This window comes from Sorex araneus, chromosome 2 (assembly GCF_027595985.1).
Source record: "Sorex araneus isolate mSorAra2 chromosome 2, mSorAra2.pri, whole genome shotgun sequence".
NCBI classification, from domain to species: Eukaryota; Metazoa; Chordata; class Mammalia; order Eulipotyphla; family Soricidae; genus Sorex; species Sorex araneus.
The window spans coordinates 236,282,713-236,308,821 of record NC_073303.1 but is presented as its reverse complement, the minus strand read 5'-3'; the positions used below and the strand labels follow the sequence as shown (position 1 = coordinate 236,308,821).

Here is a 26,109-nt window from a genome sequence, read left to right as displayed (position 1 = left end):
CCAGGAGTGGCGCGGCCCCGCGCCCCCCACCGCGGGTGCACCTTGGTGCCGGCCGGCCGGCAGCCAATCACGGGCCGCCGCCTGGGCCGCTCGACTTCCGGGTCAAAGGGGTCTTGAGCCAGCGGGTTCCCCCGTGTCCGCTGGCGCCGCTGTCCCCCCGCGCCCGCTGCTTCCGGGGCCGCTGTCCCGGCCATGGAGCCGCGCGCGTGAGGCCCCGCCGGCCCCGGGACCGCCCTGCCCAGCGCGGCCGCCGCCCCGCGGAGACGCCGGTGAGCAGCAGCGACCCCGCGCCCCGTCCCGCCGTCGGGGCCGCCACCCTGGGGCCGCCGCCCGGGCTGTCCCGGCCTCGCGCGGCCCCCGCCGGCCGGCCGCCGTGTCCCCCGCCGCTTCGAGGGGCAGCCCCGGCCTCCCGGCGCGGGCCCTCGCCGATGCTGACCGCGCCCACGAGCCCGGCGCCTCCCGCCCCATCTCCTCGGCCTGAGTCCCGGTCCCCGCCGGGGCTGGTCCTCGCCAGCGGCCACCCACATCCCCACATCCGCTCCAGGGAGGGGAGGGGACCAGCCCTGGACTCCGCTTCCCTCCCAACCCTGCCGTCCATCCTCTCTTCCTGCCGCCCCCTCCCCACATTCCGCAGCGGCCGGAGGGCCTCTCAGCTATGCCCTGCGACCCCCCGCGTCCTGCCAGACCCCGCAGCAGTGTCCCGCGACCCTCCCGCATCCCATTAGACTCCTCAGCAGTGTCCCGCGACCCCCCCTCCCCCCGCATCCCATCCACCCGGCTCTTGACCCCGCACCTCGCCGCCACCGCAGCGGGAGGAAAGTCCCTTGGTCCCCCACACCCTGGAAGAACCAAATTGCTTTTGAGGAGTTGGCCCGGGACCGTGTGAACTGGGGGCCGGTCCCGGAGGAGGTGATTCGGTGGTTTGGTTCTTTCCTTCCCCATCCCGGTGCGGCAGGGGCCCAGCAGTGTAAACTGGGCGTGGGCGTGACCGCTCCACCCCACCCGCAGGTTGGCCCCCAGCACCGCCTGCAGAGCCCTGAGGATTCCTCTGTCCTTATCCTGGACCCTCCTTAACCTGCGCCTTTCCCCCTGTGTCCTGTCAAAGGTTCGCGAGCTACGCCTGCGGCAGGCATGGAGGCCTCCTGGACCCTGTGAAAGGTCAGTGGTGCTGGGCCGGGCACTGGGGCTCGGATCCCCTGACCTGCAGCTGGAGATGGAAATTGGCAGGACGTTGGGGTGGAAAAGGGCCACCCCCTTGGGGTACCGCTGGGCCTGTGTCCCTGGTGCCAGCTTTGGACCCTGGAGCAGAGCACTGAGGAAAAGCAGGAAGACTCTGGGGGGCGGGGAGTACTCAGCTGGCTTCTTTGTGGCCCCAGGCCCGATCCTGGCTCCCCTAAGCAGGGGAGGGACTGGCGGGGATTCTGGCCCCAAATGGGACGTGAGTGCCACACTCAGCTTCAGGGGGTTGGTTTCTCTCTTCTCTTCTCTTCTCTTCTCTTCTCTTCTCTTCTCTTCTCTTCTCTTCTCTTCTCTTCTCTTCTCTTCTCTTCTCTTCTCTTCTCTTCTCTTCTCTTCTCTTCTCTTCTCTTCTCTTCTCTCTTCTCTTCTCTTCTCTTCTCTCTTTTTCTTTTCTTTTTTCTTTCGGACCACAGTTGCCTGTGTGTTCAGAGGACCCTAGTGAGGCTTGGGGTGGGGGGCCCCTATGATGCCCTGCAGAGCTAGCGCCTTGGCTCCTGCCTGTCTCTCCGCCCCAGGGTGGGGTTTGAAACTCCCTGACAGCATGTCAGCTGTCGGGGTTCCGAAGTCCAGGGCCCTCCTGTAAGCTCCTTCCTGTAGCCCTGGGCGGAGGTGCTGGGGCTTGTCCCAGGCACAGCTGAGGACATCCAGGCCCAGAGAGGCTGTGAGGGTCCCCCGGGGCAACCCAGCCCGGAAGTGGCAGAACCTGTCACTTCTGGTCCCCAGCCCGCTCCTGCCCTGGGGTCATCTCTCACCCCGCTCTCTGCAGCTCTGGGGGTGGCAGCCTGCCTCCCCGCTTCCGGCTGATCTTTGTCCCTGGACCTAGGGGCCCCCCCTCGCCTTATCTGGACTCCTCCGGGGCATCTGCCTGCCCTGAGGCCGGGCTGCGGGATGGTGGGTGGGTGTGGCACCCCCCCCTTGGGTCCCTTGGACCTCCGGTGTTGTCCCAGCAGCACCCCCGGCAGTGCCTGGCCTGGGAGAAGAGGGCTTGGTTTGTTCCTCTGGGCAGCTTTGCACTGAGCAGGGGCAGACACGCCATTGGCCCGTGGGGTGCCCATCCTTGCACCCCAGGCCTCTTTGGGGCAGGGCCATTCTCGGGGGCGGGGGGGGGGGCGGGAGGTAGAGCTCTGCCTGCACCGACCCCAGATGCCTGGGGCTTGTTCCCAGTGCCCAGGGCAGGGCCGTCATTCCTGTGTTCTGTCATGCTCAGAGCTGGGGCCCCAGGCCAGCCGTGTCTGGAGCCACCTCCTGGCTCGGGACATGGGAGGGAGGGGTGCACCCTGATTCTCTCCCTCTGTCCCCTCCTGGCTTGATTTTCCCTGCCACCGTGAGCGTGAGGGTCCAATTCAGCTGCCTCCCCTGCCCCCTCAGAGATCATTCTATTTGGGGGTTGAGGAGTGTCCTGGACACTTCGGGGTGTGCACTGGCCCCCTTGGCCCCCACCTGCTCGCACCGGAAGCCCCCAGAGACCCACGGGGCAGGGGGAGCATGTCAGCCTACCGGCAGCTAGAGCGGGGTGCAGGAGACGCCTCGAGGGGCTGCGGCACATCTCTGCCTGTGGGGGCCCCATGTCTGACCCCCAGCATCCTGCCGTCCGATCCTGTCCCCCACCCCCTCCCCAGTCCTACGGAGTGTGGCCCCAAAACAAAAGCAGGAGGGTGTCCTGGCAAAGGGCTGATGGGTCAGGCCTGCAGGGCTGCCCCACTCGTGTCCTGTGGGTGACCCTGGGGGTCACTTGAAATCACATCTTCTTGGCTGGAACTGGGGATCAGGCAATTCCCTGCCCACCTGTCTCTTGGCATTGGGTGTTCCCCTGCGGGCTGGATCGGGGAGCCGGTGGCTACTGCTCGCTGACCCTCACTATCCCTCCCTGTCCCCACCCCCACAGGCCCCACCCCGCTCCCCTGAGGCTGCCGAGCAGTTAATGCGGAACGTTAAGAAGCTGCGTCTGGATCAGGACTCGGGGAGTTGGGACAGGTGAGGGGCCCGTGGGGAGCTGGTGGAGGGGCTTGCGTGTCCCTAGCGCTGACTCCTGTGGTGGCCCTAGTGCTCCCTGGCTTTGAGGTTTTGGGGTGCGGGCCTGGGGAAGGACCCTGCCCCCTGGAGCATCGGGGCCTGGCCACTCTGTGGCCCCCCACGCACTCTCGTGGCCAGCTGCACCCCTCCCTGAGCCGGGGTGCCCGGCCCCGCCCCGCTGCCCTGGATTGGGCGTGGGTCTGGGCACCAGGAGATTGGCGCCTCCAGCGGTTCCCCTGTGAGCCTGCTTCCCAGACGGGGGGCGCGGGGGGGGGCATGCTGGGGAGGATGAGGCCAGCACCCCGCGCCAGGCCTGATTCTGGGCAAGTTCCCGCGCCGGGTGGAGGCGGGCGCGCCCGGGCTCGTTGGCACCCCGGCAGCCAGCACACAGGGAGGCTGGGTGGAGATGGGCACCCCGATTGCTTCCCCGGACTCAGGTCCTGGAAATAGGCCGTCCCTTGGGGCAGCAGCTTGGAGGGAGCATCTGAGTCTCCCTCGGGGGGGCACGAGGTCCTGGGTGGGTGGAGGCTGGAACTGTCCTGGAGAGACACCGCACAGATACATACTGGGTGCTGTTTCCTCCGCACCCACTTCCTTTTCTTGGGGGGGGTGTGTGGTGTGTGTGTGTGTGTGTGTGTGTGTGTGTGTGTGTGTGTGTGTGTGTGTGTGTGTGTGTGTGTGTGTGTGTGTGTGTGTGTCCCCGTCCATGTGTCTTCAGTCACCTTGATCGCACCAGACCTGCAGTGGATTTTGGTGCCCACCGTTCCTCTGGCTTTCCGCCCACCGCCCTTTTCATGGGTCCTGTGGCCCGGTGGGGGTGCTCTCAGGAGGGGGAGCTGTAGCTCCGAGGGAGCCCCGAAGTCCCTGCTGGCCTGGCCAGGGGGAGCAGCAGGAAGGCCCCGCAGCTGGCTGCTGGCGTCACCCATTGGCAGAAGGACGGTGTAGGTGGACCTGGCCTAAGCAGCTCGGAATCCGCTTTGTTCCCCAGCTGTGTAAACTCTTGACTCAGGTCCCGCACGCGGAGGCAGGCACGGAGCTGCGCTGGGCCAGTGCAGGCTCGCCGCCGGGCCACGCACCGGCCACCTGTCCTCCTCCTGCTCCTCCTGCTCCTCCTCCTCCTCCTCCTCCTCCTCCTCCTCCTCCCCCTCCTCCCCCCTCCTCCCCGCCTCGGCCCCTCTCCTGCGCCCGCCCGCCCTGGGGAGGAGCCTGGCCGCGGGCTGACTTTCGGGGAGCTGGGCTGCCCGGCCACAGCGCGCCGATTCCTCGAAGGCCCTTCCCGATGCTCCACGTCGCCTGCCACCTCCTGGGCCGGCTCTTTGCCCCCTGGGCGCCCTGCGCGGATCAGAGGCAAGATCCCTCTCGTGACCTTCCCCGGGAACTGGGGACGGCTGGCTCGGGCGTGAGCTTTGGAGGGGCACCCCCGCGAGGAGCCCTGGGGCTCCCTGTCTGTTCAGTGGGCAGGGGGCAGGCTGGTTACGGAAGCTCGTTCCCCCCGAATTGGTTTCTGGGCTCCCTGCCAGCAGCAGTGGGGGCCCTGGAGGTTGGGGAGCCCAGCCCGCCCCGGTGCTGGCAGGGACCCCACCCCACCCCGCTTTAGCTGCCCGGATGTCACATGCGTGACCCCCGCACAGTGCCCCGCTGGCCCTCCAGGGGCCGGAGGGCGGACGCCCTGCTCTCTGCCCACCCCCTTCTCCTGCCCCGTTCCAGGCGGCCAGGCCGGACCTTCCCACAGGTGCTCGCTCCCTTCCGCCCTGGGCTCCGCTTCTGAGAGCGGAACCTTGGCGGGGGGAGGGCGGCGGAAAGCCCGTGCGTGTGCATGTGCGTGTGCGTGCGTGTGTGTGTGTGTGTCTGTCTGTCTGTCTGTCTGTCTGTCCGTCTGTGTTGGGGGTGGCCCTGCCCACTCTGTGATCCCCCCAAGGGCTCCCAGCCCTCGGGGCGACCCCCACACCTCCACAGCAGCTTACCTCAGCCGCGTTTGTAGGTTTTCTCAGAGCAAATATTTGCCGATTAGCCCAGCCAAGAAGGTGCTCAGCGGGGAGAGCGGCAGGGATTGGGGGGCCCCAGTTTCCCGGGAACTGGGAGGCGGGGGGTGTGAGCAGGAGGAAGCAGCTCGTGCAGCTTCACCTCCCGCCCCTGACACCCCGAGTCCCTGGTGCCCCCCTGCCCAGCGCCCCGGAAGGGATCAGTCACCTCCGCCCTGTGCCACAGGACCCGTGTGGTTTAGGGCACGCACCGAGCACGGGAGTGGGGGGATGGGATCTTGCAGCTGCCGTCCAACCCCTCGCTCCAGGGAAGGCGACCAGGGGACCCAGGAGCTGATGGGGGCCCGGAGCGATAGCCTTGTATGAGGCCGACCCACGTTCTATCACCTGCACCTCGGGGGGGGTCCCCCAAGCCCCACCAGGAATGATCTAGTGAGAACGGAGCCAGACCCCCACTCGGTCAGCGCCGCCGCGTGTGGCCCAAAACCGAAACAAAGGGGAGGCCAGGGTCGGCCTGACCCTCTGGGCATTGCCCCCAGATCTGGGGGTGCCTCACCTAGAGCTGAGTCTCAGGGTCACATAGCTGTGACATAGGGCCAGGGAGGTGACGGTTCCCCTAGGGATGGGGGAACTTTGGGGGTCGCGACTGGTTGTCCGGGAGGGGAGGCCGTCGGTGGCCATTGCCCCCAGCCCCCCACCTGTGTCCCCGCCCCGGGGCCGATGGCGGGGCTGCCTGGGCCTGGTGGCACGGAGAGAAGCGGAGGCGGCCCCCCTCCTCACCACCTTCCCCCGGCCCTTCCTGCCCGCAGCTTCTCTCTGGACGCCGAGGGCCAGGACCGGGCAAGGATGGCCGCCGGGGAGCCTGGCGCCACGGTGGCCATGGAGGAGCCGTCGGCCCGTTTCCAGGTGCCCAAGCGCTCGTGGGAGGAGCTGCGCACCATCATCCACGGCAGCCGCAAGAACTCGGGGCTCATCGTCAACAAGGCACCCCACGACTTCCAGTTCGTGCAGAAGACGGACGAGACGGGCCCCCACTCACACCGCCTGTACTACCTGGGTAAGGCCAGGGCTCGCCCCCCGCGGGCGAGGGTCAGCCGGGACGGTCCAGCCCCTCCGCTCACCCCCAGTGGGTGCCGCCCACCTGGTTATCTACCGTGGGTGACCCCTGCCGTTCTTGCCACAGCTGAGTGACGTGTGAAAATACCCAGGGGGCTGGGCCACCTGTTGACTGGCCTGACCTGGTGCCCGGGCAGGGGGTTCCTCGAGGCCCAGGCCCCGTTGCAAACCCACCCACCCCCTTTACCACAGCGAGGGCATCTTCCGGCAGTGGCTCAGGCTCCCGGCGGGCCGGTGGGGTCCAGTGAGAGCAGAGCCGGACCCTCACTTGGTCAGCTGGTCCCTTCCTTCAGACCCCGAGGGGGCAGGGGCCACTCCCCATCACGTGGGCTGTGGTGGGCCCACAATTGGGGGCCTGGCCCCATGCTGGCCGGCGCAGGCCTCGGGGCCTCCTTCCCACCCTCCAGCCCTCGTGGAAGACAGACGGTGGGTGGGCATGTCGGGGTCAGGATGCGGAACGTTCTAGAACAGGTCAGCAGGCGGCTGGCCCTGGCGCGTTGCCCGCTACCGTCTCCCTCCCGCCCGGGGCTGCTCTCCAGCGCGCCGGCTTGCAACAGAGATGAGAGGAGCCGCGCGGCCGCACTGTTTACCCTCGGCCCCGGGCAGGAAGGCATTTGCCAACCCTGCTCTCTGCGGGCTGGGGCCGGACGCGCTTCCGTTCCGCAGAGCCGGGGGCCTGGCGGGGCTCTCGGGACCGAGGGGGGGTGTGGGCTCTGGTGGCCGGCCTCGTTCTCCGCCCCCCCTCACCTGCCCCCATGTGTCCGGGACCCTCCCACCAGCACCACCTCCCAATGGCTCCTGGGCTCAGGTTGAGGGGGTCGTTGCCATCTGACGCCTCTGCAACTGCCACCACCGCACTGGCCACCAGCCCCTCCAGCGGCTCTGACCACTGACCGTCTTTGCTCGAGCTTGTGTTTACTGTTGTGTTTGTGTTTACTGTTGTGTTTATTGCTTCTTCGCTTGTTTGTTTGTTTAGGTTTGGGGCTGCACCCCATGATGCTCAGAGGTTGCTCCTGGCCCTGCACTCAGGAATTACTCCTGGCAGTGCTCCGGGGACCCTATGAGCCTCCCAAACCCGAACCCGACGCCCTCCCAGCTGTGCTATGGCACCCGCGCTATTTATTGCTTTTGTTTTTTTTGCCTTGTGGGTGCCCTCCCCCAGGTGGTGCTCGGGCTTACTCCTGGCTCTGTACTTGGGGATCACTCCTGGAAGGGCTCCGGGGATCTTCCTGGAGTGCCGGGGATCAGACCCATCATCGGGGTGCGAGGCAAGCTGCCCACTGTCCTGTCCTTCGGGCCCCAGCTTGGTGCTGTAGACAACAGGGCCTAGTGCCTGCAGAGTTCTAGAACCTTCGTTTTTCTAGGGCGTGGGCATCGGGTGCTCTGGGGGATCGTCTGCTTCTGCCGCTTCCTGCTTTGGTGGCCACCGGCGCCTCTTGGCCCGCAGCCCGTCCCTCTGATCTCTGCCTGTCACTGCAGAGCCGCCCCTGCTGTGGGAACACTCAGCTCCCTGTCACGGGCGCGTGGGTCCCTGTGTGCGCTGGCGGCGGGATTACCCGGCTCACCTCCCGTTTGGAGCAGCACTTAATCCCCTCTGCCGAGTCCCTCTGGCCACACAGCTGTGCTCTTAGGCCCTGAGGATTAGGACAGGGACATCTCGGGAGCCACTGGCAGCAGGACAGAAACCCTGACAGTCTGGGGCCGGAGCGATGTTACAGCGGGAGCGGATGGTACCGTGGGGTGGGTGTTTCCCTTGCATGGAGCCTGGGTTCGATCCCCGGCATCCTGTATGGTCCCCAGCTCTTCCAGGAAGATTCCTGAGTGCAGAGGCAGGAGTGACCCCTGATAGGAGTAACCCCTGAGCATCGCCAGGTGTGACCCAAGCCCCGACAGTCTGAGTCACAGGGGTGTCCTGGGGACCTGGGGCAGGCCCTCCCAGCACCCCGCCTTCAGACCTCCCCCACCACCATGTAGGTGTGGGGAAGGGTGGCTATGGACAAGAACTTGGCAGAACCTCCTGGACCATCCTAGAAGCTGTGCTTCTCTTCCGCTCCATTGCTAGTCCTGGGACGGTCCTGTCCAGAGCCGGGGTGGGTGTTGGGTGCGAGGGTGTCCTGGACATCATTCACATCCAGGCTCCCGGGACACCCTTGTTGACCCACTAGGTAGGGTCTTTCTTCTGACCTAGTGTCTTTGGATACTTTGGGGTTTAATTTTGGGGGGGGCGGGGGAGAGGTGGTTTTTGGACCACACCTGGCCATGCTTAGGGATTATTCCTGGCTCTGCTCAGTCATTACTCCTGGCCATATATGGGACTCTGGGGATCAAACACCTCTGGGCTGCGTGCAACGGAAGCGTCTGGCCCGCTGCAGCTGCCCATCCCCAAGCTGGTTTTCTTTTGGGGATCACACCAGTAGTCCTGGTGGTACTTGGGGGATAGAGCGGTGCTGGACATTGAACCCGTGTGCAGAGTGTGCACTGCAGACCCTTGAGCTATCCCTCCAGCCCTTGTGGCCCCCTCCCTGCCCCCGCCTCTGCGGGCCCCCCAAGGATGCTTTTCTAGGCACGTGCTTTCACCCAGCCTTTTGGGTGAACCAAGGACACGGAGGCCACGCCCAGCCTTCCTGATTGGACACCCACCCTGCCAGTCAGGGCACAAAGAGCCAATGGCAGGGCTTTTGGGTAAGGGGCTGGAGCCTGGTTCTGACTGCAGCATCCTGTGCACCCTAGGCGCCCTGCCCTGCTTCTGAGGGGGTCAGGAGGGCATCGGGCGGCCGCGGATCCCGTGTCTGACCATGATGACAGGTGTGCTGCTTTCATGGGCCTCGGAGTTGGGGGCAGGCCGAACTGGGGCACACTGGGCGGCCTCGCGAGCCAACAGCCACCATCCCCGGTGCCAAGGGCGGCCCAGCCAGGCCGTGCTGGCGGACGGGAGCCATAAGGCGCTGTCAGTCACTTATTAATCGGCGGGCGGGCGATGGCCCTGCGCCCTTGGCAAGGCTGTGCGGTGACTTCCTGCCCAGAGAGCGGGCGGGGGCCCCGGAGGACCTGGTGGGCCAAGCCTTCCCGAGCACACACCCCAGTCTCCCCGGGTGGCCCCGCCACGCAACATCCTGACATTTGGGTTTTTTTTGTTTTCTGTTTTGCTGTAGGAGAGGGTCTTGAGGCCACACCTGTTGGTGCTCAGGGCTGACTCCTGGTACTATGCTCAGGGATCACCTCTGGTTGGCTGGAGGGACCCTACGGGGTATTGGGGATTGAACTCGGCTTGGCCACGTGTGAGACCAGCGCCTTTGGCCCTGTCCTGTCTGCCTGGTGACACTTGGGGGGAGCAATCCAGGGGCCAGAGACAGTTGGGCAGTTAGGGTGCGTGTGTGGCCACGGACCCAGCCCAGTGTCGTTCTCGGCACCTCATGGCAGCCCGTGGTGGGGGCAGCCTTGGAGGCCCCACCCCCGCACTGCTTAGGGGGGTCGGGTACGCATCCGAGTACAGCCACGGAGCCCCCCCTCATGGCCAGGGCCGAGCAGCATCCCCACAGCCCCCTCCCTTCCCACCCCCCTCCTTCCTTGCGTCCTTTGGGTCAAGCGCCTGCGTCCCGGGTGGCAGCCCTGGGCTTCTCCGGAGAGGGTGCTCGCCGCCAGGGTGCCCACTCGGCTTCTCCCCGCCGCCCAGGGATGCCGTACGGCAGCCGCGAGAACTCGCTGCTCTACTCCGAGATCCCCAGGAAGGTGCGGAAGGAGGCGCTGCTCCTCCTGTCCTGGAAGCAGATGCTGGATCACTTCCAGGTGGGCCGCCCGCCAGCTGCATAGGGGTGGGGGCGGGGAAACACCTGTCCCTGGCCCCGCCCTCTTCCGGACACGTGGTTAATAATTGCCAGCCTTGGCGTGGGTGAGGCTCGGGGTCCTGCACTTGCATTGGTTGGCTGGTTCGGGGTGGGGGTGAGGGGGTTCCGCGTTGCTAACGCACACTCCCGGGCTTGGCCACTCCCCAGCGGCTCCACCTCCTCTTTGGGCAGCTGCGGGTTTGGGAGTGTGGTGGCCTCCCCCACCCCCGTGGACCTGATTCCTGGCAGGAAGTGGCTGTGAAGGAGGCGGGAGGGAGGGGGCCGCAGGGCTGGTCCCCGCGCCCCGGAGGTGCCCACTCTGGCCCAGGGGGCGTCCAGTGTGGTTCTGACGGGGGGCGGAGGGGGAAGCAGGTCCGGGAGCCCCGGAAACAGACTCCTGCTGGGGTTCTAGGCTCCAGCCCCCCCCCTCCCCACCACCCCTGCGCAGGCCCACTCTGCTCCTCGGCATGCTCTCCCTCCCCAGGCTGATGCCCGCCCCTCTGTCCCATCCCCCAGGCCACGCCCCACCACGGGGTCTATTCCCGGGAGGAGGAGCTCCTGAGGGAGCGGAAGCGCCTGGGTGTCTTTGGCATCACCTCGTATGACTTCCACAGCGAGAGCGGCCTCTTCCTCTTCCAGGCCAGCAACAGCCTCTTCCACTGTCGGGACGGGGGCAAAAATGGCTTCATGGTGAGTGGGCCGAGGGCGGGCCAGTGGGGCGGGGCCAGGATTGGGTGCAAGAGTGATAGGGTTATGGGGGTGGGGCCATTGGATCTGGGGGGCGGGGCTATTGGAGCCTGGGGGCGGGCCTTGATGCTGGGGTGTGGTCCGTGGTTATGGGGGTGTGGTCAGTGGAGTTTGAAGTTTGGGGCTCGGGGTGTGCCCAGGGTGGGCTGCTTGGGGCCAGCCCCTGAGACTTGCTGTCTCCAGGTGTCCCCCATGAAGCCGCTGGAAATCAAGACCCAGTGTTCTGGGCCCCGCATGGACCCCAAGATCTGCCCTGCCGACCCCACCTTCTTCTCCTTCATCAACCACAGTGACCTCTGGGTGGCCAACATCGAGACGGGCGAGGAGCACAGGCTGACTTACTGCCACCAAGGTGAGGCCTTGGGAGGACCCCCTTGCCTTCCGGCTATCCTTAAGGCTCACTGGATGCCTTCCAGGACCCCACAGACCCTGTCCTTGTCCTCGGCCAGCTCTGATGTCTGCGTCTCTCGGCTCCGCCCCCTGCCCTGGCCTATCCAGACATTTGTTCTACCCTCGCTTTGTTCCCACCCCCACTGGAGTCCCCCTCAGGCCTCCCCTCCTCCTGAGTCGTCCCCTCTCCTGGTCATGGTGCCTGGCGTGTACTAGATGTGGGGGGCATCACAGGTGCTGTGCCCCATCCTGGCACGTCCAGGGCAGCTCCTGCACCAGAGAGCGTGTGGCCCCTGGCTTCAGCGTGCTGACGGGGAGCATCCTTGCCCCTACTCTCATCTGGAGCCCTCTCCCCCAACCCCAGGCTTGTCCAACGTCCTCGAGGACCCCAAGTCAGCAGGTGTGGCCACCTTCGTCATCCAGGAAGAGTTTGACCGCTTCACCGGCTACTGGTGGTGCCCCACAGCCTCCTGCGAGGGTAGGTCCCGCTGCCTTCAGCTCTGAGCTCTCGCTACTGCTCGGGGCCCCTCCAGGGGCTCATGTCCACTGCTGTTCTGGTGGCTCAGCAGACCCCGGTGTCAGGGAGGGCCAGAGTCCAAGTTCAAGGCGTGGGCAGATGCAGCATTGGGCGGGCATCCCTCTCCTGGTCCCCGATCCTTAGGGGCCCCGTCCCTGTGGGGGAGCTCCTGTCTTCCAGTCACGGCCAGCTCCAGCGGGATGTAGATTCTCAGGGCTTGGCTTGCAGGGGGACCTCGCTGCCCCCACACAGTCCCCGCTGTGGCCGGACAGAATCCTGTTGGAGACCCGTTCCACTGAGCAGGGGGGTCATGCAACCCAGAGGGAACCCCAACGACTTCACATCCCATGAGCAGTGGCCCCAGGCCCCCAGCCCTGTCTGGGCTCAATGACAGAATAGCTAGGAGCGTGAGGAGGCGAGGTTCCGGCCCTGGGGTCCCTGTCCCCCTCGCCCAGTCCCCTCCCCCCCAACACCCTCCCAGGTCCGGAAGGTGTCAAGACGCTGCGGATCCTGTACGAGGAAGTGGACGAGTCCGAGGTGGAGGTCATACACGTGCCCTCCCCCGCCTTGGAGGAGAGGAAGACGGACTCGTACCGATACCCGCGGACAGGTGAGGGCCCGGCTCAGCCCAGGCGCGCCCCGGGGGCTGGGATACCGTTGCCTTTCGTTTTGCTCATCGGTGCAGCCTGGCACCCTTAAACGTCTTAAAAGCTCCGCGGGCTGCCCAGGGTGCTCGGGTGCTGGCCACAGTGGGCCATGGGCCCGGGAGCCTGGGGACCAGGCTTCACCCCACACTCCTTCCTGCAGGCAGCAAGAACCCTAAGATCGCCTTGAAACTGGCTGAGTTCCAGACTGACAGCCAGGGCAAGGTGAGGGGGCCTGGACAGGGGTGCCAGCAGGGGTGCCAGCCGGGACCGGCCTGGGGAGCGCCACCATGGGCAGGGTTTGAGGGTGGAGAGCCATAGTGCCCCCCTCGAATCCTGCTGTCCCCGTCCGCCCCAGATCATCTCCAGCCAGGAGAAGGAGCTGGTGCAGCCCTTCAGCACCCTCTTCCCGCGGGTGGAGTACATCGCCAGGGCCGGCTGGACCCAGGATGGAAAGTAGTAAGTTGGGGGCCTGGGGCAGCCTGGAGTGCTGGGGGGAGCTGCTTTGAGTTTCGGTGATTTGGCCGGGCTGGGCGGGAGGGCATGGGGGCACAGGGGAATCCCAAGAACCAACGTGACCAACACAGCTGGATTTCCACATGTTGAGGGCTGGTGCCGTGGCACAGTGGGGCGGGCGCTGGCCTCGATGTGGCTGACCCAGGTTTAATCCCCGGCAGCCCGCAGGGGACTCCCAAGTCCCACCAAGAGTGGAGCACAGAGCAGGGAGTCAGCCCTGAGCACCACCGGGTGTGGCCCCAGGAAACAAAACTAAACAAAATGAAACAGTCCACACGTTGGGTTTGGTCAGGAGCAGCCCCTCAGGGTGGAGGCGGGATGGGAAGCTTCCAGTCCCCCCGGGCGCCCTTTCAACAGAGCCGCTGGCCTGAGGCAGGACACTCCAGAGTGGATTCCACAGAGCCATAGGGACCACTCAGGATGGCACACCAGGCGAGGACCCTTGACTGCGGGGGTCCGCAGAGACAGTGGGGGCAGCTGCAGCCTGTCCCCTCAGCCTGGCAAGGTCGGGGCTGCTCAGTCCCGTGCGACCCTCCTGCCCTGCACGGCCAGCATGGGCCGGGGTTGAGCCACATCTCAGAACCCTCATCAGGGGCTGGAGCCATAGCACAAGCGGGGAAGGCGTTTATCTTGCACGTGGCTGACCCGGGTTCGATTCCCAGCATCCCATAGGGTCCCCTGAGCACCACCAGGAGTAATGCCTGAGTGCATGAGCCAGGAATAACCCCTGAGCATCGCCGGGTGTGACACAAAGAGCAAAAACAAACAAAAAACCCTCATCACCTGGGCCGGAGCGATAGCACAGCGGGTAGGGCGTTTGCCTTGCACGCGGCCGACCTGGGTTCTATCCCCGGCATCCCATATGGTCCCCTGAGCACTGCCAGGAGTAATTCCTGAGTGCAAAGCCAGGAGTAACCCCTGAGCATCTCTGGGTGTGACCCAAAAAGCAAAAAAAAAAAAAACCTCATTACCCCAACAACAGGTCCATGTGGGGTGGGGGCGGGGGCAACAGGATGGGACTCATCCCTTGTGTGTGTGATAGACCCCGAGTTGCATCACTGGCACTATATACAGGCCCCCTCTGGAGCCTCCCCACCCCCACCCCGGACCACCTCGAGTGCCCCGGCTGGTCCCCACACTTAGCTGGGCTGCCCCTTCCCCCTATTTCACCACCAGCCTCCTCCAGCCCCGAGCAGGAGGCCGGAGAGATAGTCCAAGGGTTGCAGCACTTGTTTTGCATGTGACAACTCCACTCTGTCCCTGACTCTGCATGACGTCCCCCAGGCCTGGCTAGGAGTGAATCCCCAGAACCTGTGTCTCTCCCACATCCCCCTCCCCCCCAAAAAAAATGAGGTGAAGTGCTGACAGAGCTTTGGGATTCTGTTTGTTGTTTTGTTTTGATTTGGGGCCATGCCCGGTGGGGCTCAGGGGACCCCATGGGGTGCCGGGGATCGAACCCTGGTTGGGACCTGGGGTGCTGCCGGCCCCTCGGCCTCCCTCAAACCTCAGCCAATCCGAAACCCTGTGTGGGCGGGTCCCCTGGGCCAGTGCTCGTGAGGCTCCGGTGACGCCCCCCCCTCGTTCCTCGCAGTGCCTGGGCCATGTTCCTGGACCGGCCCCAGCAGCGGCTGCAGCTCGTGCTCCTGCCCCCGGCCCTGTTCATCCCCGTGACGGACAGCGAGGAGCAGCGGCGCGCCTTCGCCAGGGCCGTGCCCAGCACCATCCAGCCCTACGTCATCTACGAGGAAGTCACTGACGTGTGGATCAACGTAAGGGCCGGGCCAGCCCCCCCGCCCGCCTTCCCGTACACCCCCAGCCCCCAGCTCCCTCCGCTGCTGACGCGGCCGCTCCTGCCCGCAGGTCCACGACATCTTCTACCCCTTCCCCCAGCGGGACGGGGGCGACCGGCTGTGCTTCCTCCGCACCAACGAGTGTAAGACGGGCTTCTGCCACTTGTACAAGGTCACAGTCACGCTCACGCCCAGCGGCTACGACTGGACCCAGCCGCTGCACCCCGGGGAAGGTGAGGGGCCGCGAGCCACCGGACGGCGGGCAGGGCGCTGACCATGCACATGGCCCACCCGGGTTCCGGCCCTGGCATCCCAGTGAGGGCCCCGAGTCCCGCCAGGAGGGATCCTTGAACATCGCCAGGTGTGGCCAGGCCTCCCCCCAGAAACAGCCCGCCTGGGCCACCCGCTGAGCACACACAGCCCGTGAGCGGGGCAGGCCACTGCCCTGCCCCTCGGTCCTGCACTGACAGTCAGGGGCACTGGCGAGGCCCCTACAGCGTGCCTGGCTCTCATGCCAGTGCCAGCCTCAAGAGGGTCAGGGCCAGGCTCTGCTGGAAACATTTGCTTCTGCCCCGGAGGTGGGCCTGAAGTGAAGGGGGACAGCCAGGGGGGCAGCCAGGCCGAGCTCCCACCTTGGGCCTCCCCAGGCCAGGAGGAGAAGGCCAGGGGAGCCGTTGTGGGGTTCGCCAAGAGAGTGCGGGATGCGGGGGTGCCTCGCCCAGCACGACTCTGCTCAGCCTGGGCCCCAGAAGCTGGCCTCACCAGGGACGACCCCGCTGCCGTCGGGGGGCCACGCGGGGCTGGGCTGCATTTGCGTCCTGCCATGTGTCCTGAGCTGTCCCCCCAACCGTCAGAGCTGGGGGCCCAGCCCGTGGGACGCCGTCCCTGCTGGGATCCGAGAGGGGCTGCGCTGAGCTGGCAGCACACAGTTCTCTCCGCGGCCCCTTCACCGCAGCTCCCAGGAGGCCTGTGGGTGGGTCCCCCGCTTACCCCTGCCCTTCCCTCTTCCCCCCAGACGAGTTCAAGTGCCCCATCGAGGAGGAGGTGGCGCTGACCAGCGGCGAGTGGGAGGTGCTGGCACGGCACGGCTCCAAGGTAGCGGCGCCCCGCACACGTGCACGCACAGGCACTCACACGTAGCACATAGGCACACGTGTGCACATGTGTGTTTGCATGCACCGGCGGGTAGGCACCCATACACACCCACTCTGGCAGCTGCCACATGCCCAGGGCGAAGGGTCGGGAGGCCCAGCCAGCTGGAGACCCCCTGGGCCTCAGAGTTCTCAACTCCACCCTCCCCCCCCACACACACACATACACACACTGTGACCAGGGCACCCAGGTCACACTCTCACGGACCCTTCTAGGCCCGTTCACCGCCAGGAGCACCCCAGCCCCGGGTGTGATGGCCAGATTCGGGGTGAGGGAAGCGCCAGCTTTTAAGTGGTCTGGGTAGAGGTGGGGGGTGGAGCCGTTGTACAGCCGAGAGGGCACTGGCCTTACACGCAGCTGACCCAGGTTCAGTCCCCAGCATCCCCCCCGGCATTCCACAGGGTCCCCCAAGCTCCGCCAGGAGTCAGCCCTGAGCACCGCCGGGTGTGGCTGCAAAACAAAAATAAAATAACATCAAGTGGCCTGGGGGCTGGGGGAGGCCCAGAGGCCCAGCCCGTCCCCTGTGTCCTGGCCCCGTGTCCTCCCTGAGCCCACCCCTGCCCAGCCCCCTTCCTCACTGGCTGAGTCCCACTGGACCCAGCACCTGTCCTAAGCCGGGCTTCTGATCCCGAGCCGCCCCGAGCACCCAGCCGCGTGCAGCCCGGGGGCCTGGGGCTGCGTCTCAGGGTGCCCGTGTCCCCGCAGATCTGGGTGAACGAGGAGACGAAGCTCGTGTACTTCCAAGGCACGAAGGACACGCCCCTGGAGCAGCACCTCTACGTGGTCAGCTATGAGGCGGCCGGCGAGATCGTGCGCCTGACCATGCCCGGCTTCTCCCACAGCTGCTCCATGAGCCAGGTGGGCCCCTGCCGCCTCGGAACACTCGGGATCATCAGGCCGCAGCTGTGCGCAGGGCGACCCGCCAGGCCAGTGCGGGCGTCTGGGCGCCTCCTCGGCCTGTCGGACCAGCCCAACGAGCGGCCGGAGCTCTGCCCTACAGAGCCTGCCGGGCCCGGGCCCTGACACGGCTGAGAGATCGGGTCGGAGTGACAGGACCGTGGCGAGGGCGCTGGCCTTGCACCAGCCAACCCGGCTCAACCCCCGGCTTCCGTAGGGTCCCCTGAGCACTGCCAGGAGTGATCCCTGAGTGCACAGCGAGGAGCCGGCCCGAGCACTGCTGGCTGCTTTCATGAAAAATGAAAAAAGAAAATGAGCCGAACAGATCTGACAGGGAAGGTGCTGGCCTTGCCTGCGACTGACCCGTGATTGGTCCCCAGCACCCCGTAGGGCCCCCCCAAACACTGCCCCATGTAACCCCTGAGCACCTCCAGGTGTGGCCCAAAAACCAAGAAAGGGAAAGAAAGAACCAGCTGCTGGGCACTGGATGGGCCTGAGTGTGGTCACTCCCCCCAGAGACCCCTGAGAGGGTCCCAGGATTCCCGAGCCTCCATTTGCCAGTCTGTAAAATGGGGCAGTGGTGACAGCCATTCTAGGAGGAATCTGGATTCCAGCAAGTGAAGGGCACTGATGCTTGCCTGGGGTTGGGGGTTGGTGCGTTGCTGACCTTGCACAGTGCTCAGCGGTCCCCTCCCCCGCCGTGTCCCCCAGAACTTCGACATGTTCATCAGCCACTACAGCAGCGTGAGCACGCCACCCTGCGTGCACGTGTACAAGCTCAGCGGCCCCGACAGCGACCCCCTGCACAAGCAGCCCCGCTTCTGGGCCAGCATGATGGAGGCGGCCAGTGAGTAATGCCCCTGTATCCCCTCTAACCCCGGGCTCCAGCCGCCTCTTCCAGGCAGGAGCCCAGGCTTGCCTGTGAGTGAGGGGGCCTCAGCACATTTGTGAAATGCCACTGTGGAGAAGGGGCAGCCCTGGGGGGTCCAGAGAGTCAATGAAAGAGGGGGAGGCGGGAAATGGTCTCTCTCCCCTGACAGGGCTGTGAGAGGGGCTCTGAGAAAGACTGGATTTTGGGGAACAAAGAGCTGTGGCTGTCTGCTGGGGGACCGAGAGGCTCAGCTGGCATCCCCGGCCCCTGGCCCCGACCCCCGACCCTGCCCACTTCTGGCATGTCCCGAGCAAGTGGACTTTCTGGCATCTGGGGGCTGTGGGCGGGGCTAGGTGGCCTTTCGCCCCCCCCTTTTTCTGGGTTTTGGGTCACACCTGGCCATGCTCAGGGCTGACTCCTGTTTCTGCATTCAGGGGTCACTCCTGGCCGTGTTTGTGGGACCTTGTGGGATGCTGGGGATGGACCCTGGGTCGACCGTGTGCAAGGCCAGTGCCCTTCCCGCTGTGCCATCGCTCCCGCCTGCTAGGTGGACTTTCGTGTGACCCCGTACCCCACCCTCACCCCCAAGAGTCGATGTCAGGAAAGGCGACTGTCTGAGGGTCCAGCCTGGGTAGGGCCCCGGGTCCCCCGAGGACAGACCTGGGGAATCTGAGCGGTTTCCACGCTGCACGGGATCGGGCAGTTACCCAGAAATTTGGGTGCTGGCTGGCGGGACACTACAAGCTCGGGACTGTTCCAGGACTCGGAGTACCTGCTGCAGATGCCTGTGGGGCCACCTTGGGTCCCCCACGACTGTGTCCTTCGAGAGACTGTCGTGTCTTTTCTTTTTTGGGGGTCACCGGCAGTGTTTACCCTGAGGCTCAGCACGCAGGAATTATTTCTGGGGTGCCAGGGATTGGACCCAGGTTGGCCGTGTACAAGGCTAACACCCTCCTGCTGTGCTGTCGCTCTGGGTCCCCCCTCCCCGCCGCTTCTTTCTCCTCTTACACTAGCCGGCCCTGTGGCTGGGAACGCAGGCCTGGGGTTCAGGCACTTGGCTTTGCATGGGGTGACTCAGGGTCCCCTGAATGCCACCCATTGTGGCCTCCCCGCTCCCCAAGTTACCTGCAGTAGAGCCATCCACTGGGTGGGGGGTGGGGCAGGAAACTGGACGCTTGGTCGGAAGCGAGAGTTCAGTAGTGAGGGCATTGGCCTTGCACGCGCTGATCCGGGTTCGATCCCCAGCATCCTGCAGAATCCCCTGAGCACTGCCAGGAGTGATTCCGAGTGCAGAGTCAGGAGTAAGCCCTGAGCATTGCCAGGTCTGACCCAAAAAGTGAAAAAAGCAAATCAGAAGCGCTGGGTGATGGCCTGGTGACCTTCACAGTGAGGGACGGGGCGTGCCAGGCTCTGCGTGCAGGCGCCTGGCTCCAAGGGGCCACCCCCCGGCCCAGCAGTCTAGGCAGCGAGAGCTGAGCGTACCCCAGATCTCCGAGACCAGTCAGCCCCGTTCGAGTCCCGAGGAGGCGCAGCTTCAGGGCAGTGCCAGCCCCGGGTCCCAGCAGCCCCTCTCGTCTCCCGCAGGCTGCCCACCTGATTACGTGCCCCCCGAGATCTTCCACTTCCACACACAGTCGGCCGTGCGGCTCTACGGCATGGTGTACAAGCCGCACGCGGTGCATCCGGGCAGGAAGCACCCCACCGTCCTCTTCGTCTATGGGGGACCCCAGGTGTGTGCCGCCCTGCCCCGCCCCCCCGGCCCCTGAGCAGCGCCCCTCCTGCTCCTGCGTTTCCACTTGCCTTTCACTCTAGGTGACCCCCTGGCGCCCCGCTTAGCTGGCCCGGCCTCCAGGAAGGGCCACAGGCAAGGGGGCTCCTGGGGCAAGGTGGATGCCCCCCACATGCCAAACCCGGAAACACATCCTGGGCTCAGGCGGCCCACAGATGTCACCAGGGTCCTGGGGACACACAGGCCCCAGGTCAGCCCCTAGATATTACCAGGGCCCTGGGGGAAGCTGGTATAGCTCGCTCGGGGCGGTCGTGCCCCTCCCAGTCTCCGTGGCCTGCTCTGCATCTCCGCGGGGTGACGGGTCATTTGTTCCAAGCCCAAGCCCGAGGGCTTCCCGCCGCCCAGCAGTCCAGGTCAGGGCCCCCCATCGGGCCGACGCCCAGCAGCCCGTCCTCCCTGGCGCCCACAGGTCCAGCTGGTCAACAACTCCTTCAAGGGGATCAAGTACCTGCGGCTCAGCACGCTGGCCTCGCTGGGCTACGCCGTGGTGGTCATCGACGGCCGCGGCTCCTGCCAGCGCGGCCTGCGCTTCGAGGGTGCCTTGAAGAACCAGATGGTAACTCGGCCCCCCGGGCTGGGGCGGGAGCCGCTGCCTCCCAGCTGTGCCCACAGGCAGGAGGGCGCCTGCCCCCTGACGCGGCAGACAGCAGGGTGGGCCAGGGCGGGAGGAGGGACGTGATGGGGACAGTCGAGGGGAGGAGGAGACGGGAGGATGGTCAGGGAGGACGGCCGTGGTGGGGGGATGAGGAAGGTGACCGGAGCGCCCCTGCCCTGTGCTGGAGTGCGGGCCGGTCCCCGAGGCATCTGGGCCCTCACGCCCTGTGAAATGGGTCTGTGCCCGTTCGCACGGCTCTCTGGGTTGGATCCCGGCACCCCGTCGGGTCCGCCGAGTGATCCCTCAGGAGTGATCCCTGAGCTCGGAGCCGGGAGTCAGCCCTGAGCCTGGCGGGGTGTGTGCACCCCCCACCTGCAGACAGATCCCCAGTCCAGTGATTGGCACCATCCAGAAACTGGATGAAGAGATGCTGGCCTGGGGAGGGGGGCAGGGCCCGCGGCCACAGCACTGAGGCGCCCACTCGCCCCCAGGGCCAGGTGGAGATCGAGGACCAGGTGGAGGGGCTGCACTTCGTGGCCGAGAAGTACGGCTTCATCGACCTGGGCCGTGTGGCCATCCACGGCTGGTCGTACGGCGGCTTCCTCTCGCTCATGGGGCTCATTCACAAACCGCAGGTGTTCAAGGTGGGTCCTGCCCGCGACCCCCTGGAGCCCGCGCGCCCCCACCCCCGCCCCGGGGGGCGCCTCTCAGCAGGGGGTCTTGCCACGTGGCTATTTCTCCCCGCAGCAGCCCCATGGGGCCGAGCCCCCCTCCTCATTGCCCGCCACTGCTGACCCCAGGATGGCATCCGGCTGTGCAAAACCCTGCCAGCAGCTCTGTGTGGGAGGCTGAGCCCGGGACCCCGGCCTCGGATGGGCAGAGGTGGGGTACGGTGTGCAGAGCGTCGGGGGAGGGGCCCCCAGGCCGGCGGCACTGTCTGGGCACGGCGGGCGGCGATGAGGAGGAGGAGGAGGCAGGAAGGCCACGGGGCCAGGGGAAGGGCCCCTCCCCGGCCAGCGCACCCCCCCCCACCGCGCCCCCCGCCCTGCGTGCATGCCCGCTCCTCCCGTGCTCCCGGGGAGGCCCCGGGGCAGCTGGCCCAGCACCGGCTCTGCGCGGCTGACCTGTCCGTGTGTGTCTCTCTCTCCCCACCCCTCCTGTCCACTGCCGTCTCCCCAGGTGGCCATCGCGGGCGCCCCGGTCACTGTCTGGATGGCCTACGACACGGGATACACGGAGCGCTACATGGACGTCCCCGAGAACAACCAGCTGGGCTATGAGGCGGGCTCCGTGGCCCTGCATGTGGAGAAGCTGCCCAACGAGTAAGCAAGCCCCGGAGAGCCGGGGGGAAGAATCCAGAATCTTTGCATCGGGCCCATCCTGGACACCCTCGGACACTCGAGTTTATTTGTTTTATTTTAATTTTTTAGCATCACACCCAGTGGTGCTCAGGGCTGACTCCTGGCTCTGTGCTCAGGGCTGACTCCTGGCGGTGTTCAGGGGATCCTGTGGGATGCCGGGGATCAACCCAGGTTGGGCACAGGCAGGGCCAGTGCCCTCCCCCGGGTACTGTCTCCCGCCCAAGGTCATGTTGGCTACACAGGTCAGCAGTGGTGGGGAGGACATCTGGGCTCCACCAAGAGCTTCTAGGGTCCTACATACGGGAGTGGGGGGTGGTCTGTGCCCTGAGCAGCCCACCTAGGGTTGTTTTTTGTTACTGTTTTTTGTTTTCTTTTTGTTTTTTGCTTTTGGGGTCATACCCGACAATGCTCAGGGGTGACTCCTGGCATTGCTGGTGACTCAGGAATTATTCCTGGCGGTGCTTGGGGGACCCTATCGGGTGCTGGAGATTGAACCCGGTTCGGCCGCGTGCAAGGCAGATGCCCTACCCGCTGTGCTATTGCTCTGGCCCTTGGTTATTGTTTCGTTTTGGCCGTGGTTGTCTTGTTTTCCTTCTTGTTGTTTGCTTTGGGGCCACACCTGGCGGTGCTCAGGACTTCCTCCTGGCTCTGCCCTCAGGACTCATTCCTGGCAGTACTCAGGATGCCCGGGATCAAACCCAGGTCAGCCACATGCAAGGCAGGCGCCCTCCCTGCTGGACTACCTGTTGCTCTGGCGCCAGTTTTTCCTGGTCAGTTTTGCTTCAGAGTTCAGGTTGGAATTTTCAAAGTTGTTCAGAAGTGGGGAAGGGCTGGGGTGTGCCTCAGTGGTAGTCTTCTTGCTTTGCAAGTATAAGATCCTGGGTTTGATCCCCAGCATGGGCCCCCACCCCCAAAAAAATGTTTCCAGTAGCCAAGGGGGCGTGCAGAGAGCCAGAGATTTTGCCCCGCATGCAGGGGGCCCTGGGGTCCCTTCCTAGCATGGCCAGGAGTGCCCCAATCACCAGCCAGGTGTAGCCCCCAGCGCACGTTGGTGTGGCTCCGCCCCACCATTCTGGCCCCAATTGAGGTGCTCACACGTGGTGGTGGTGGTGGTGGTGACCTCATCGGGCAGGGCCTGTCTAGAACATTCCTTCCTTCCAGCCCTGTTGCATAGTTTGGACTCTGGCCGAACTGGCTCTCTCCAGTCCTCACCTGGAAGGAAGCAGGTGGCTCAGGCTGTGTCCCGGTGCCCGGGGGGTTTCATTCCTCACAGGCTCCTGCCACTGTTTGTAGAGCTGGGTAGCGGGGTGGGGGGGAGGCTTGGGGCCCCTCCCCCCGCAGAAGGCGCCCTCAGCACCTGCCACTGTCCCTTCCAGGCCCAACCGCCTGCTCATTCTGCACGGCTTCCTGGATGAGAACGTGCACTTCTTCCATACCAACTTCCTCGTCTCCCAGCTGATCCGAGCAGGAAAACCTTACCAGCTCCAGGTGGGTGCCGTGGGCCCCTCCGGTCCCATCCCCTCCCCGGGCCCTGTCCACGATGATACCCCCTCCCCCAGGACCCCGGCCCCCGACCCACCCACCTGGTGGAGGGACCCAGGCAGTCCCGGAAGCACCTTCAAAAGCTGGAAACTTGCTTTGATGGGATCTTGGAGGGTCAGAATTCCCAGAGCCCTGACACCTAAGGGTGGTGAGACCCTAGGAAGTGAGGGGAAGAAGCCCAGGGTGATGGGCTCCAGCAGAAGGAACGGGACCGGAAATGGGGCCCTGGGGGCGGGGCTTCAGCGATGGAGAAGACTGGCAGAGGGGGGAGGGGCCTGGTGGGGCCCGGAGGGTGCACATATGCACATGCGTGCCTGAAGGCCTGGGCCCTGGGCCCGGCATCTGGGTCACCTGCTGCCCTGTGGTGGGGGGGGCGTGGGGGGAGGCGCTGGTAAAGGCCTTGAGCCTTCATGAAACAGGTCCAAGAAGCCCTACCCTACGGGAAGGCTCTCGCCACCTCCCAGGAACATCCAGCCTGGGCTGCAAGCGCTTTCTCACATCTGGGGGAGGGAGGAATGTACCTCCCTACTTTCTATTTCAGACACCTTGAAACATGGGCCACCACCTCTAGTGTGGGAGGTACAGGAGCAGCCAGAGAGCGCCCCCGTCTTCCCCCCCCAAACCCTTTGGCCTGGAAATAGGCTCTCAGCATCCGAGTATAGGATGGAACAGGACTGCCAGCCTCAGGGTGTTGGGGGCGGATCCCCCAGGCAAGAGTGGAAGCAGGATCAGGGGGCTTTGGGGTCTGCGCAGGGGGCAGGGTCTGTGGGCCTGAAGGAGAAGGAAGGTTTAGCGGTCGCCCCGTTGTAGCCAGCCCCGTTGTTAGCTGTGCTGGGTGTTGGCGGAAGCCCGGAGCAGGTAAGGTGCAGGGACCACCCAGGTGACCCCCAACGTTCAGCCAGCCAGCGGCAAGACCTGTGTCGGGGTCTGAAGTGATGGCACAGCAGGGAGGGCACGTGACCGACCCAGGTTCAGTTCCCGGCATCCCCTACTTCCTATAGGGTCCCCCAAGTATTGCCAGGAGTAATTCCTGAGTGCAGAGCCAGGAGTAACTCCTGAGCATCGCCGGGTGTGACCCAAAAGGATTAAAAAAACAAAAAACCTGGACATCAGCTTCGTGGGGTCTCTGCTCTTGGGTGGCTTCTGTGGCTCGGGGAGCCGTGGCATGTGCAGCCTGGGGGCGGGGCAGGGGGCGGGCATGTGGGAGGGCCCCCAAGGCCCCAGACTGGAGGCCCCGCCTCCTCCGCAGGGATGGACTGAGGGGTCCAGGCCCCTCTTTGGTCTCCCTCTGGTGAGAGCGTTGCCTCCAACGCACCGTCTGTTGACGCGGCTTCACCCCATCCTGGGGGCAGCCACCGTCTGGAGGGGGTTCCCCTCCGCATGCAGCTCCCCGTCACCGGGCCCAGGGTGCCAGAGCCACTCTCTGGGTGCCACCAGCCCTGGTCTTCCCCGCCTGCCCCCACAGATCTACCCCAACGAGAGACACAGCATCCGCTGCCCGGAGTCCGGGGAACACTACGAAGTCACGCTCCTGCACTTTCTCCAGGAACACCTCTGAGCCCCCGCCACCACCGGGGGCGCCGCCAGAGCACAAGGGGCACCCCGCTGCCCACCGCACAGCCACCGCCACGGCCCGGGCCACACGGACCCCAAGCGCTACCACCCCTGATGCCTTTTAGGGTTGATTTTTTTTTTTAATGCCCCTGGGGTCGGGGCTCACCAGGACAGAATGGCGAGAGAGGCGGGCGTACCCCAGGGAGCCATCCCCCCCGCTCTCTCCTGCCCGGGAGGCGGGGTGCCCCAACTCCACCGGCCCAGAAGCCTGTTGGCCATCGCCACCCCCACCGCCCCACTTCCTGTTTGGCTTCAGGGGTGCATTTCATGACTATGTAACCGAGAAGGCAAGGGGAGCTCAAAATCAGAACCAGGGTCGCTGCCTGGGGCGGGGTTCAAAGTGCTGGGGTGTGATGGGGGGTGGCGCCCCGCAGGCCTCGAGCCTCGGGCATTATTGAAGCCGGGCAAACCCCCCCGCCCCCTATTTTCTCCCCGGCCCAGCCTTCCGCACAAATGGGAGCCGGGTGAGGATCGGGGTCCAGTGTGGACACAGCACCCCCTCAGGGTCTTCCTCTCCACATCCCCCTCCCAACCCTCCCTTGCAGCAGAGAATTCTGCCAGGGGCGGGCCAGAAAACGCAAAAGCAAAAAAGAAAAAAAAAGGAAACGAAGACGAACCACCTCTACATATTATGGAAAGAAAATATTTTTGTCGATCCTTATTTTATAATTATGCGTGGAAGTAGACTCATTAAAGGGTCCAGATGGTAGCCTGGCCACCTGCCTGAGGTTCCTTCGAAGCCGCGCCCCCGCGGTTATGTGGTGTGGGGGTCCACAAGGAGCGCCAGAGGGAGGGCTCCTTCCCTCCCCCCTCACGCCAAACACACACACTCCTACCTGGGGAGGGCTGCCCAGTGCTCAGGGCACCTGGGGCCCCGCCCCAGAAGTGGGGAGGCCACACCTTCCTGCCACCTGCTACGAGGTGGCTACCCGAGTTACTTCTGGCTGTGCAGGGGTTTGAGGTCCGGTTTGGAGGATCCAGAGAGCCAGGCTGGCGGGGGGCCTGCCGGCTATAGGTCCCCACACGCACGGACGCATGCCCTTGAGTTTCTAACTAGTGCTTTTGCCTACCACTTCCTGGGGCACCCTGAAGTTCGCACTTGTCTGTTAAGTATCGGGGGCGCAGCCTTTCCATCTGGTAGGCATAGGTGCTACGTGATGATCGCCACCAGACAGTTCCCACCGCCACGCCATGGATCCCCTATAATTTGACTTAAAAGATACCCGGCTTTTGGAGACCCCAGAGATAGTACAGGGATAAGGGACTTGCCTGGCTCTGAGCCCTGGTCTGAGTGTGGCCCCCCAAAACAAAAGTTAATAGTGCTGGGGTGGGGGTTAAGATGTGTATCTTGTTCAGGCTGGCCACCCTGCTCCTATCCCAGACAACCCATGGCCAATAGTAGCCCCTGGGCACTGCCAGCTGTGGCTAAGAACACTCCCTACTCCCGGGGCTGGAGTGTAAGATACTCTGTAGGGCTCTTGGCTTGGACGCAAGCTCCATCCTGTGCATC

At 65.2% G+C, this 26,109-nt stretch overlaps 1 protein-coding gene across 2 annotated transcripts; it reads left to right on the top strand.

Annotated features, from left to right (window-relative positions):
• Nucleotides 1-89: 89 nt before the first annotated feature.
• On the top strand, nt 90-25,315 carry DPP9 (dipeptidyl peptidase 9). 2 transcript variants are annotated; one of them, XM_055128175.1, is made up of 22 exons: nt 93-269; nt 1,106-1,158; nt 3,125-3,213; nt 6,044-6,291; nt 10,024-10,136; nt 10,691-10,864; nt 11,105-11,273; nt 11,676-11,789; nt 12,310-12,438; nt 12,636-12,697; nt 12,831-12,931; nt 14,580-14,757; nt 14,849-15,011; nt 15,794-15,873; nt 16,636-16,788; nt 17,539-17,674; nt 19,283-19,428; nt 19,897-20,043; nt 20,574-20,726; nt 21,262-21,404; nt 22,820-22,931; nt 24,451-25,315. In XM_055128175.1, the coding sequence occupies exons 3-22, from the start codon at nt 3,161-3,163 to the stop codon at nt 24,541-24,543; spliced, it is 2,667 nt and encodes an 888-aa protein (XP_054984150.1). In that variant the 5' UTR covers nt 93-269; nt 1,106-1,158; nt 3,125-3,160; the 3' UTR covers nt 24,544-25,315. The 2 variants fall into 2 exon arrangements, with proteins under 2 accessions (XP_054984151.1, XP_054984150.1); XM_055128176.1 differs by lacking the exons at nt 22,820-22,931; nt 24,451-25,315 and adding an exon at nt 20,830-20,964 and having other exon boundaries at nt 90-269; nt 21,262-21,398.
• Nucleotides 25,316-26,109: the final 794 nt, after the last annotated feature.